General features: G+C 42.3%; 1 protein-coding gene across 4 annotated transcripts in view; it reads left to right on the plus strand.

The window, feature by feature from the left end:
• Positions 1-6,574: 6,574 nt before the first annotated feature.
• Positions 6,575-14,612, plus strand: part of efcab11 (EF-hand calcium binding domain 11) — a 94,575-nt gene continuing 86,537 nt past the window's right edge. For 2 of the 4 annotated variants that reach the window (XM_014196395.2, XM_045718423.1), the window contains exon 1: positions 6,583-6,760. In XM_014196395.2, the coding sequence (XP_014051870.2) occupies positions 6,683-6,760 (78 nt within the window). In that variant the 5' untranslated portion in view covers positions 6,583-6,682. Of the gene's footprint in view, positions 6,761-14,612 lie in introns of all 4 variants that reach the window. The other 2 variants (XM_045718420.1, XM_045718417.1) reach the window with 2 other exon arrangements.

Below are 14,612 nucleotides of genomic sequence, written 5' to 3' on the forward strand. Positions count from 1 at the left end.
GGGAACCCAAGAGCAGACTCAGACGAGGAAACAGGGATGAATGAACCAAAATGTTTATTGTAACACAGGGAGATATGGAGTGCATATCCGGGGAAGCTTGGATGAGTTGTAGAAAACCAGATGTGGAGACTGAGGTTGGAGTGAGCTGGGTAGAACTGGGTAAACAGGTCCAGAGGGGAATCCAAGGTAGTGCTGGTGAGCTAAATCCAGAACAGGGTAGTGAGGTGTGGAACAGAAGACAGGAGCCAGAGAGGTAAACTGCAATGAGAGGATAAACAGCATCAGGCAGGGAAACAGGCACAGCAGAGTAACAGGATCTTGAAAAATTATAAATAGCTAGAAGCATGAACTGACTGAGCAGAGATTACAATCTGGCAGAGTGGAAGAGGCAGGACTGAGTATTTGTAGAGGTCTTGATTATGGAACGAGTTGCAGCTGGTAGGGATCTGCTCTGACTCCAGCACACCTGTCTCCAATCACACAGAGAGGGAGAGAGAGTGCGAGTGTACTGGGGAAGTAACAGCAGTTCAAGAAGACACCGGATGAACACAAGAGGGCGTAGCAGGAGCAGATGTGACATTTAGTCTCTCTGTGTTTCATAATTTTCCTTCAATTCGCAAGAGGCTGAACGTATCTCACCGGAGAATGCATCCGAGCGAGCATACAGTGCCCCTCTGTCGCTGTATGTGTATGCCATCTATCTGATGCTGTCTGGTCCAAAAGAGTATGACATTGTTGTCGCCCGTAGCATTGAATGCAAGGGAAGCTAGATAGCATTTGGTCTCCCTTGATAAAACATTTTTTATAAAATAATAGCCAATCAGCATTGAGCTCAACTGTGAATGGTCCTGACACACCAAAAAAGGTGTCAAGGGAAGCCGGTTTGGATTTGGTGTCACTCCTATCAAATTGCATCGAGAGCATATATCATTTACAGAAACAACTTGAATTGTTGCATCTCATTGTATTGTTGTCCTCCAGTGACTAGCTCGCTAAAATTGTCCCTTTCCTAAATTAGCAATGGATGGAGATAGGGATTTAGACTTGTGGTTTTACTTTATTCTCTGTGCTGGCCAATGATTAGAACTGTGATTCTGATCCATCCATTAATTCGTACATTGTGCCCCTGGCCTAAGAGGATGGAAGTTCAATATGTAGCTAGATGTGGAAGGCTAATGTTAACTAGCTAATGTTGCCCATGAAAGGAAGTTAGGCTAGCGAGCAAGCATTTTAGCCAGGTAACCTAAGACATTTTTTTTTAAGCTTGAACTGTATGACAGAGTGATAGACCGTTTCCTCAACATGAAAGAGAGCAGGATGGCATTGGCGTTTCTCTATAAGTAGGGTGAGTCAACATGTTTATTCTACATGCAGGAACGCGCACTGAAATCAGAAACATGGACAGACATCATATTTAGCTTACATTGATTGGACTAAATTGTTATTGGGATATTTTAGTTGTCACTGTATTAGACTAAGCCCCTGTTGGAGCCTATTTTTTCCAATTAAAAAAAAGAGCTAGGCCTACCTGTTTGACAGAAGCAATTATTCTATCCATAGATGTGTCAGTATAGCCAAATCCTCCAATACTGTCACCATGCACTCCTTATATACCTCCGTATCTCAAATCAAATTCTATTAGTCACATGCGCCGAATACAACAGGTGTAGACCTTACAGTGAAATGCTTAAGACTCTAATCAACAATGCAGTTTAAAAAATATGAATAAGAAATAAAAGGAACAAGTAATTAAAGAGCAGCAGTAAATAAACAATAGCGAGACTATATACAGGGGGTACCGGTACAGAGTCAATGTGTGGGGGCACCGGTTAGTCGAGGTAATTGAGGTATTATGTACATGTAGGTAGTGTTATTAAGGTGACTATGCATAGATAATTACCTAGGAGTAGCAGTGGCGTAAAAGAGGAGGGGCAATGCAAATAGTCTGGGTATCCATTTGATTAGCTGTTCAGGAGTCTTATGGCTTGGGGGTAGAAGCTGTTTAGAAGCCTCTTGGACCAAGACTTGGCGCTCCAGTACCGCTTGCCGTGTGGTAACAGAGAGAACAGTCTATGACGACAATTTTTAGGGCCTTCCTCTAACACCGCCTGGTATAGAGGTCCACGGTGGGAGGAAGCTTGGCCCCAGTGATGTACTGGGTCGTACGCACTACCCTCTGTAGTGCCTTGCGGTCGAGAGGCCGAGCAGTTGCCATACCAGGCAGTGATGCAACCAGTCAGGATGCTCTCGATGGTGCAGCTGTAGAACCTTTTGAGGATCTGAGGACCCATGCCAAATCTTTTCAGTCTCCTGAGGGGGAATAGGTTTTGTCGTGCCCTCTTCACAACTGTCTTGGTATGCTTGGACCATGTTAGTTTGTTGGTGATGTGGACACCAAGGAACTTGAAGCTCTCAACCTGCGCCACTACAGCCCCATCTGTGAGTATGGGGGCGTGCTCGGTCCTCCTTTTCCTGTAGTCAACAATCATCTCCTTTGTCTTGATCACGTTGAGGGAGAGGTTGTTGTCCTGGCACCACACGGCCAGGTCTCTGACCTCCTCCCTATAGGCTGTCTAGTCGTTGTTGGTGATCAGGCCTACCACTGTTGTGTCATCGGCAAACTTAATGATGGTGTTGGAGTCGTGCCTGGCCATACAGTTATGAGTGAACAGGGAGTACAGGAGGGTACTGAGGCCCCTGTGTTGAGGATTGGTCTGGCGGATGTGTTGTTACCTACCCTTACCACCTGGGGGTGGCCCGTCAGGAAGTCCAGAATCCAGTTCCAGAGGGCTTGGTGTGTTTGGTTAAAACTAGGGCTCAAATTGAGTGAGGGTATGCCATACCCTTCGTTAAAAGGGGAAAAGGATTGTTAGCTTTATATTTTGAAAAAAAAGTATCCAGATAATATGAAGTGTTCTATAACATTCCTTATCTCTGTGATGCCTTATGCTAGAAACAAAGTTTAAAATGTCCACAAAGTAAGTGACTTATGAATATGGGTATACAGTGCCTCCAGAAAGTATTCAGACCCCTTGACTTTTTCCACATTTTGTTACGTTAGCCTTATTCTAAAATTGATTAAATAAAAACATTTCCTCAGCAATCTACACACACAATACCCCATAATGACAAAGCGAAAACAGGTTTAGACATTTCAGCAAATGTATTCAAAATAGAACAGAAATACTTTATTTACATAAGTATTCACTCTTTGCTATGAGACTTGAAATTGAGCTCAGGTGCATCCTGTTTCCATTGATCATCCTTGATGTTTCTTCAACTTGATTGGAGTCCACCTGTGGTAAATTCAATTGATTGGACATGATTTGGAAAGGCACACATCTGTCTATATTAGGTCCCAACGTTGACAGTGTATGTCAGAGCAAAAACCAAGCCATGAGGTCGAAGGAATTGTCCGTAGAGCTCTGAGACAGGATTGTGTCGAGGCAAAGATCTGGGGAAACTGAGTATTCGGAGGAGGAGGGTCTTGGTCAGGGAGGTGACAAAGAACCTGATGGTCACTCTGACAGCTCTAGAGTTCCTCTTTGGAGATGGTAGAAACTTCCAGAAGGACAACCATCTCTGCAGCGCTCCACCAATCAGGCCTTTATGGTAGAGTGGACAGACAGAAGCCACTCCTCAGTAAAAGGCACATCGACAGTCCGCTTGGAGTTTGCCAAAAGGCACCTAAAGGACTCTCAGAACATGAGAAACAAGATTCTCTGGTCAGATGAAACCAAGATTGAACACTTTGGCCTGAATGCCAAGCGTCACGTCTGGAGGAATCCTGGCACCATCCCTACAGTGAAGCATGGTGGTGGCAGCATCATGCTATGGAGATGTTTTTCAGCGACTGGGAGACTAGTCAGGATTGAGGCAAAGATGAACGAAAAGGGAAAGGCGGATACCTAGTCAGTTGTACAAATGAATGCCTTCAACTGAAATGTGTCTTCTGCATTTAACCCAACCCCTCTGAATCAGAGGGGTACGGGCGGCTGCCTTAATCGACATCCACGTCTTCGGCGCCCGGGGGAACAGTAGCAAAGTACAGTGAGATCCTTAATGAAAACCTGCTCCAAAGCGCTCTGGACCTCAGACTGTGGCAAAGTTTCACCTTCTAACAGGACAATGACCCTAAGCACACAGCCAAGACAATGCATGAGTGGCTTCGGGACAAGTCTCTGAATGTTCTTGATGTGGCCCAGCCAGAGCCCGGACTTGAACCCGATTGAACATCTCTGGAGAGACCTGAAAATACCTGTGCAGCAAAGCTCCCAATCGAACCTGACAGAGCTTGAGAGGATATGCAGAGAAGAATGGGAGAAACTCCCCAAATACTGGTGAGCTTGTTGCGTCATACCCAAGAAGACTCGAGGCTGTAATCGCTGCCAAAGGTGCTTCAACAAAGTACTGAGTAAAGGGTCTGAATACTTATGTAAATGTGATATCATTTTTTTTTAAATATAAATTTGCAAAAAATTCTAAACCTTATTTTGCTTTGTCATTATCAAATCAAATCAAATGTATTTATATAGCCCTTCTTACATCAGCTGATATCACAAAGTGCTGTACAGAAACCCAGCCTAAAACCCCAAACAGCAAGCAATGCAGGTGTAGAAGCACGGTGGTTAGGAAAAACTCCCTAGAAAGGCCAAAACCTAGGAAGAAACCTAGAGAGGAACCAGGCTATGAGGGGTGGCCAGTCCTCTTCTGGCTGTGCCGGGTGGAGATTATAACAGCACATGGCCTAGATGTTCAAATGTTCATAAATGACCAGCATTGTCAAATAATAATAATCATAATAGTTGTTGAGGGTGCAACAAGTCAGTAACACAAGAGTAAGTGTCAGTTGGCTTTTTCATAGCCGATCTTTGAGAGTATCTCTACCGCTCCTGCTGTCTCTAGAGAGTTGAAAACAGCAGGTCTGGGACAGGTAGCACGTCCGGTGAATAGGTCAGGGTTCCAGCAGGTCTGGGACAACAGGTCTGGGACAGGTACCATGCCCGGTGAACAGGTCAGGGTTCCATAGCTGCAGGCAGAACAGTTGGAACTGGAGCAGCAGCACGGCCAGGTGAACTGGGGACAGCAAGGAGTCATCAAGCCAGGTAGTCCTGAGGCATGGTCCTAGGGCTCAGGTCCTCCGAGAGAGAGAAAGAAAGAAAGAAAGAAAGAAAGAAAGAGAAAGAGAGAATTAGAGAGAGCATATTTAAATTCACACAGGACACCGGAAAAGACAAGAGAAATACTCCAGATGTGACAGACTGACCCTAGCCCCCCGACACATAAACTACTGCAGCATAAATACTGGAGGCTGGGACAGCAAGGAGTCATCAAGCCAGGTAGTCCTGAGGCATGGTCCTAGGGCTCAGGTCCTCCGAGAGAGAGAAAGAAAGAAAGAAAGAAAGAAAGAAAGAAAGAAAGAAAGAAAGAAAGAAAGAAAGAAAGAAAGAAAGAAAGAGAAAGAGAGAATTAGAGAGAGCATATTTAAATTCACACAGGACACCGGAAAAGACAAGAGAAATACTCCAGATGTGACAGACTGACCCTAGCCCCCCGACACATAAACTACTGCAGCATAAATACTGGAGGCTGAGACAGGAGGGGTCAGAAGACACTGTGGCCCCATCCGATGAAACCCCCGGTCAGGGCCAAACAGGTAGGATATAACCCCACCCACTTTGCCAAAGCACAGCCTCCACACCACTGGGGTATTGTGTGTAGATTGAGGGGAAAAAACTATTAATACATTTTAGAATAAGGCTGTAAACCTAACAATATGTGGAAAAGGTCAAGGGGTCTGAATACCTTCCAAAGGCACTGTATTGATTCCGCTCTATGACATTCTGAAGAGGAGCTGCGGCCTTCAATATTCGGGGAGTCAAAAAATGTACTTTGCTATTCTGTCTCTATTAATTGAGCTTTTCATTTTCTGAAAATAGGATGTTTAAACCCAGGCAGTTTTTACTTCTGTTGGGTTAAGCAACGGATGAGTAGCCATGGGTTGAAGCTTACATTTTTCTGCCTCAGTCGAGCCTCTGTATGCGTGGAAAGGTAACTTGGAAGTGCCATACTTAGATTCATACAGATGTCTAATATTTGATTATTTGCAAACAGAAACATTTTAGTTTGAAACAAGACATTGTGGTTTGACATTGGAGAAATATGGTAAGAATACCTATTTCTCTGTCCATTCTTCCCTGAAACTATCCACTTTTCTTTTGAGACTTTTTCAGGGTGACATATTCTCTTGGTTGCAAGCTGTCTTCCCACAATCAACGGATAAAGAAATATAAAAAACGAATTTAATAGAGACTTGTGATTTTATCAGTGTAATGAGACCTAAAATATTAGGATATGTTATTGACATTGAACTGATTATATAGCCTACTAATCAGAGTGTTAATTGTGTTTAATATGAAGTGTAGGCCAATGAATGGGGCTGCTATTATGTTGTTCTATGCATAGACCTGTTACACTATTCTCGTTTAGCGGGTGGTACTTTTTCCACCACTATCAAACAGGTAACCAAAATGTAACGTGATTGACCACACACTACCGCACAGTAGGTGGCGGCATGCACAAACAAAACGTGCGAACACCATGACACCGAAGAAGAAGAGGTAACCAACCGTGAATCTCATACGGTCTCCAAGGAAACTTAACGTCTGTGTAATGTACCAACATGGAAATGTGTTCTCTAACACATTTTGCCAGAAAACAAAGAGAAATCACCGACATCGACAAGATGAAGTTTGAAACGGTAAGAACTAACGGTACTGTACAGATTCATTGACTCTACTGTAGGTAACTGATTTTTTGCGGTTGTCTGATAGAGGCAGAATGGCTCCGTAATTGGCTGCCCCTTGTGTGGGAGTACAGTTTAGGGTACCGAAGTTTACCATGTCAAGTTCTGTAAAAGCACATCCCATAATTTCCGTCTACACTAGTATCATTCGTGTTCAGAGACCAGAGGGTCCGGGCTGCCAAGGCAAGCCAAGTTCAGTTCACAGGTGAGCGACACTAACGTTACACGGCTAATCTCTTACATGCTGACCAGACCGCGAACTTGCCAGTCAGTATTGTTAACTATCTGCTATCTAACTAACTACCCAGCGTTTATTGACTTTATTATTCACATTCTTAGCTAAGTGGTATAGTCGTTGTGCGTTTCAATCGACATTGTTCATTCTGGCTATCTACTCCGATTTCAGAGCACTCTCGTGCAGAATAACTGATGATTTTACGAACGCTCATCACCTGTTGAATATGGCCGGTGTCAGTAAAAGTCGGCAAAAAAAAGCTTAATTAAATTGTTGCCAGCAGCACAGTTAGTCACCAATGCACTAGATAACATGAAAACAGCCTAACCATCTCTACTAGGGCAAGTAAAATGGTCAGAGTGAGGTGTTTTCTCATTTGTGTTTGGAAGTAGCTAGCCAACGTTAGCCAGTTAGCTTGGGTGCTTGACTGGCGTTTTAACGCTCGGATCAACCCTACTCTGCCAGAGCGTCCAGTGTGCGCTTTGAACGCCCCGAGAGCTAAATGTTAATCGCCCAACATAAGTGCCCGACCTGATTCCAGTCACCCGAGTCATAGACTGTTCTCTCTGCTACCGCACGGCAAGCGGTATCGGAGCGTCAAGTCTATGTCCAAAAGGCTCCTTAACTCTCTAGGGTTTGTGGGACGAAATCGTCCCACCTAGTCAACAGCCAGTGGAATCGAGTGGCGCGATATTCAAATACCTTAAATGCTATTACTTCAATTTCTCAAACATATGACTATTTTTTACCATTTTAAAGACGCTCCTTTATCTAACCACATTGTCCGATTTCAAAAAGGCTTTACAACGAAAGAAAAACATCTAGATTATGTCAGGAGAGTACCCAGACAGAAATAATCACACACCCATTTTTCAAGCTAGCATATGTCACAAAAACCAAAACCACAGCTAAATGCAGCACTAACCTTTGATGATCTTAATCAGATGACACTCCTAGGACATTATGTTATACAATACATGCATGTTTTGTTCAATCAAGTTCATTTTATATCAAAAACCAGCTTTTTACATTAGCATGTGATGTTCAGAACTAGCATACCCACTGCAAACTTCCGGTGAATTTACTAAATTACTCATGATAAACGTTCACAAAATACATAACAATTATTTTAATAATTATAGATACAGAACTCCTTTATGCAATCGCGGTGTCAGATTTTAAAATAGCTTTTTGGCAAAAGCACATTTTGCAATATTCTGAGTAGATAGCTCGCCATCACGGGCTAGCTAATTTGACACCCACCAAGTTTGGCGTTCACTAAAATTGGATTACCTTTGCTGTTCTTCGTCAGAATGCACTCCCAGGACTTCTACTTCATCCACAAATGTTGTTTTGGTTCAAAATAATCCATAGTTATGTTCAAATATCCTCTGTTTTGTTCTTGCGTTCAAGACACTATCCGAATGGTGACGTGCGGACGCATGTCGTGCCAAAAAAATTCTAAATATTCCATTACCGTACTTCGAAGCATGTCAAACGCTGTTTAAAATACATTTTTAATGCGATTTTTCTCGTAAAATAGCGATAATATTCCGACCGGGAGACGTCTTTTTCGTTCAAAGACTGAAAATGTAAAATGGACTCTTCACGTGCACGCCCGTCTCATTGTTCTCAGATCGACCACTATCCAAATGCGCTACTGTTTTTCAGCCAGGGGCTGCAAAGTCATCATTCAACGTTCTGGCGCCTTCTGAGAGCCTATGGGAGCCTTAGAAAGTGTCACGTTACAGCAGAGATCCTCTGTTTTCGATAAAGAGGGTATAGAAGGCCAAGAAATGGTCAGAGAGGGCACTTCCTGTACAGAATCTTCTCAGGTTTTGGCCTGCCATATGAGTTCTGTTCTACTCACAGACACCATTCAAACAGTTTTAGAAACTTTAGGGTGTTTTCTATCCAAATCAAACAATTATATGCATATTCTAGTTTCTGGGCAGTAGCAATAACCAGATTAAATCGGGTACGTTTTTTATCCGGATGTGAAAATACTGCCCCCTACCCTAGAGAGGTTAACAGCTTCTACTCCCAAGCCATAAGACTGCTGAACAGTTCATGACCTCACTAATGCTCTTGTGGCTGAATAAAAGCAAGTCCCTGCAGCAATTTTTCAACATCAATGTTATATATTAATGCCCATGATTTTGGAATGAGATGTTCGACGAGCATGTAGTGTATATTCGCCTGTATTTACCCCCGCCCCATAATGAAACGCTACTTAGCTGCTAATGTGGCTATCATAAAGTACTACAAATGCCGTGATGATCCGAAGTGAGTCAAAGGTAAGATTCTCTTGATTAACTATCTAATGTTAAATAAATGTAGCAACTAATAAATCGGCAACATTTCTATAAAATGGAAAATTCTTTGAACTGTCTTGTGCAAGTTTTAAATTGACACAATACCTGTCAGTAAAGGTATCAGCTAGAGATGACGTGCAGGTGCTTGCAGGGATTTGTATTTTTGCATGATGTCTACTTTGATGCTAATTAGCATTTACAAAACTGAGCGTTAAATAGTCTAATATATTGATAAGTCACCTTGTAAATCTCTCTCAGACATGTTTATCAAAACGTCATGCCAGGGTTAAGCCTACACGAAACACAGCCCTTATTTTAAGTGTCCTGTTGGAAGGTGAACCGTCGCCCCAGTCTGAGGTCCTGAGCACTCTGGAGCACATTTTCATCAAAGATCTCTCTGTACTTTGCTCTGTTCATCTTTCCCTCGATCCTGAATCGTCTCCCAGTCCCTGCTGCTGAAAAACATCCCCACTGCATGATGCTGCCACCACCATAGGGATGGTGCCAGGTTTCCTCCAGACGTGACGCTTGGCATCCAGGCCAAAGAGTTAAATCTTGGTTTCATCAGGCCAGAGAATATTGTTTTGCCTTTTGGCAAACTCCAAGCGGACTGTCGTGCCTTTTACGGAGGAGTGGCTTCTATATGCCCACTCTATCATAAAGGCCTTATTGGTGGAGTGCTGCAGAGATGGTTGTCCTTCTGGAAGGTTCTCCCATCTCCACAGAGGAAATCTGGAGCTCAGTCAGAGTGACCATCGGGTTCATGGTCACCTCCCTGACCAAGGCCCTTCTCCGATTTGCTCAGTTTGGACGGGTGGCAAGCTCTAGGAAGAGTCTTGGTGTGTGGTGGAGGCCACTGTATTCTCGGGGACCTTCAATGCTGTATAAATGTTTTAGTACCCTTTCCCAGCAATGTGCCTCGACACAATTCTGTTGACCTCATGGCTTTGGTTTTTGCTCTGACATGCACTGTCGACTGTGGGACCTTTTTATAGACAGGTGTGTGCCTTTCCAAATCATGTCCTTTCAATTGAATTTACCACTGGTGGACTCCAATCAAGTTGTAGAAACATCTCAAGGATGGTCAGTGAAAACAGAATGCACCTGAGCTCAATGTCGAGTCTCATAGCAAAGGGTCTGAATACTAATGTAAATAAGGCATTTTAGTTTATTTTGTATAAATGTGCAACATTTTCTAAACTTTTTTTTTCAGCTTTGTCATTATGGGGTAGTGTGTAGATTGAGGATTTTTATTTAGTTAATCCATTTTAGAATAAGGCTGTAACTTAACAATGAGGAAAAAGGTAAGGGGTCTGAATACTTTCCGAATGCACTGTACAAAAATATATAAACGCAACAATTTCAATGATTTTACTGAGTTTCTGTTCATATACAGTTGAAGTTGGAAGTTTACATACACTTAGGTTGGAGTCATTAAAACTCATTTTTCAACCCTCCACAAATTTCTTGTTAACAAACTATAGTTTTGGCAAGTCGGTTAGGACATCTACTTTGTGCGTGACACAGGTCATTTTACAAACAGATTATTTCACTTATAATTCACTATCACAATCCCAGAGGGTATGAAGTTTACGAACAGTAATTTGACTGTGCCTTTTAAACAGCTTGGAAAATTCCAGAAAATGATGTCATGGCTTTAGAAGCTTCTGATAGGCTAATTGACATAATTTGAGACAATTGGAGGTGTACCTGTGGATGTATTTCAAGGCCTACCTTCAAACTCAGTGCCTCTTTGCTTGACATGGGAAAATCAAAAGAAAGCAGCTAAGACTTCAGAAAAAAAAATTGTAGACCTCCACAAGTCTGGCTCATCCTTGAGAGCAATTTCCAAACGCCTGAAGGTACCACGTTATCTGTACAAACAATAGTACGCAAGTATAAACACCATGGGACCATGCAGCTGTCATACCGCTCAGGAAGGAGACTCGTTCTGTCTCCTAGAGATGAACATACTTTGGTGCGAAAAGTGCAAATCAATCCCAGAACAACAGCAAAGGACCTTGTGAAGATGCTGGAGGAAACGGGTACAAAAGTATCTGTATCCACAGTAGAACGAGTCCTATATCGACATAACCTGAAAGGCCACTCAGCAAGGAAGAAGCCCCTGCTCTAAAACCGCCATAAAAAAGCCAGACTACGGTTTGCAACTGCACATGGGGACAAAGGTCGTCCTTTTTGGAGAAATGTTCTCTGGTCTGATGAAACAAAAATAGAACTGTTTGGCCATATCGACCATCGTTATGTTTGGAGGAAAAAGGGGGAGGCTTGCAAGCCGAAGGACACCATCCCAACCGTGAAGCACGGGGGTGTCAGCATCATGTTGTGGGGGTGCTTTGCTGCAGGAGGGACTGGTGCACTTCACAAAATAGATGGCATTAGGAGGAAGGAAAATTATGTGGCTATATTGAAAAAATATCTCAAGACATCTGTCAGGAAGTTAAAGCTTGGTCGCAAATGGGTCTTCCAAATGGACAAGGACCGCAAGCATACTGTCGTGTCTTTGGCATCATTAAACTGAAGATTAATCTTTATCAAAAATTCTCTATTACGTGATTAAACTTCTTAATCATGTAACTGTAATTAACTAGGAAGTCGGGGCACCAAGGAAAATATTCAGATTACAAAGTTATAATTTTCCTAATATAACTTTCAGATATTTTAATATCTGATCAATTGGTCTTTTGATTAATGACGTAATCTTTACCTCACGTCAGTCTCATTCCAAACATCGTAAATTGTTGGTTATCTGCACGAACCCAGTCTCCACTGAGTCATCCATACATCAATTGTCTTAAAATCATTTATTTACTAACTAAGTACTGACAAATGCATAACACAAACAAAGTAGATACGGTTACAAAGAAATGATAGGGGAATGTGCCCTAGTGGTCTAAACCGGCATGGCGGCTTGTTAGACAGAGGGACTGATAAGAGACACTACAAAGTTGTTAATTATAACAATTGAAATGCTAATCCATTCCACATGAACGCTCACTCATTCGGGAATAATTGCAATCAATATATATATTTACGCTCAGTGTGTCATCGGGATCTCTGTTAACCTGTTAGGGCTAGGGGGCAGTATTGACACGGCTGGATAAAAAACATACCCGATTTAATCTGGTTACCACTCCTACCCAGTAACTAGAATATGCATATACTTATTACATATGGATAGAAAACACCCTAAAGTTTCTAAAACTGTTTGAATGGTGTCTGTGAGTATAACAGAACTCAAATGGCAGGTCAAAACCTGAGAGATTCCTTTACAGGAAGTGGCCTGTCTGACCATTTCTTGAACTTCTTTTCCATCACTATCTTTTACTAAGGATCTCTGCTCTAACGTGACACTTCCTACGTCGTCCATAGGCGCTCAGAGCCCGGGAAAAAACAGAATGTCGTCATCCCAGCCCCAGGCTGAAACACATTATCGCCTTTCTCAAGTGGCCGATCAAGGGACTCTGGGCTTATGCGCATGACCCGACCGCCCCCGCCTTTGTGATTTTTTTTTTCTCCTCTGTTTTGCCGAAAAGGAGATTCCCTGTCGGAATATTATCGCTTTTCTACGAGAAAAATGGCATAAAAATGGATTTTAAACAGCGGTTGACATGCTTCGAAGTACGGTAATGGAATATTTAGAATTTTATTGTCACGAATTGCGCCATGCGCGTGACCCTTCTTTACCATTTCGGATAGTGTCTGGGACGCACGAACAAAACGCCGCTATTCGGATATAACGATGGATTATTTTGGACCAAACCAACATTTGTTATTGAAGTAGCAGTCCTGGGAGTGCATTCTGACGAAGACAACAAAAGGTAATCAAACTTTTATAATAGTAAATATGATTATGGTGAGTGCTAAACTTGCCGGGTGTCTAAATAGCGAGCCCGTGATGCCTGGGCTATGTACTTAGAATATTGCAAAATGTGCTTTCACCAAAAAGCTATTTTAAAATCGGACATATCGAGTGCATAGAGGAGGTCTGTATCTATAATTCTTAAAATAATTGTTATGCTTTTTGTGAACGTTTATCGTGAGTAATTTAGTAAAATGTTAGCGAATTCCCCGGAAGTTTGCGGGGGGTATGCTAGTTCTGAACGTCACATGCTAATGTAAAAAGCTGGTTTTTGATATAAATATGAACTTGATTGAACAAAACATGCATGTATTGTATAACATAATGTCCTAGGGTTGTCATCTGATGAAGATCATCAAAGGTGAGTGCTGCATTTAGCTGTCTTCTGGGTTTTGGTGACATTATATGCTGGCTTGAAAAATGGGTGTCTGATTATTTCTGGCTTGGTACTCTGCTGACATAATCTAATGTTTTGCTTTCGTTGTAAAGCCTTTTTGAAATCGGACAGTGTGGTTAGATTAACCTGTTGTGGCTAGGGGGCAGTATTTTCACGGCTGGATAAAAAAACGTACCCGATTTAATCTGGTTACTAATCCTACCCAGTAACTAGAATATGCATATACTTATTATATATGGATAGAAAACACCCTAAAGTTTCTAAAACTGTTTGAATGGTGTCTGTGAGTATAACAGAACTCATTTGGCAGGCAAAACCCTGAGACATTTTCTGACAGGAAGTGGATACCTGATGTGTTGAATTACCTTTAAGCCTATGCCATTGAAACACACAGGGGCTGATTAATGTTTTGGCACTTCCTATTGCTTCCACTAGATGTCACCAGCCTTTACAAAGTGTTTTTGAATCTTCTACTATGAGATCTGACCGAACAAGAGCCTTGGAACGGTGATGGCCGATTAGACTCTGGCGCGCGAGGTCATGTTGTGTACCCTCGTTCCAAAACGTTTTAAAAGAGAATGCATTCGTCCACCTTGAATATTATTCATGTTCTGGTTAAAAAAGGCCCTAATGATTTATGCTATACAACGTTTGACATGTTTGAACGAACGTAAATATATTTTTTCCCCTCGTTCATGACGAGAAGTCCGGCTGGCTTAGATCATGTGCTAACAACACGGATCTTTTTGGATATAAATGATGAGCTTTTTTGAACAAAACTACATTCGTTATGGACCTGGGATCCCGGGAAGTGACATCTGATGAAGAGAATCAAAGGTAATGGATTATTTACATAGTATTTTCGATTTTAGATCTCTCCAACATGGCCGTTTGTCTGTATAGCAAAGCATATTTTTCTGGGCGCAGTGCTCAGATTATTGCAAAGTGTGATTTCCCAGTAAGGTTATTTTTAAATCTGG

The sequence above is a fragment of the Salmo salar genome, chromosome ssa01 (assembly GCF_905237065.1).
Source record: "Salmo salar chromosome ssa01, Ssal_v3.1, whole genome shotgun sequence".
Taxonomy (NCBI): domain Eukaryota; kingdom Metazoa; phylum Chordata; class Actinopteri; order Salmoniformes; family Salmonidae; genus Salmo; species Salmo salar.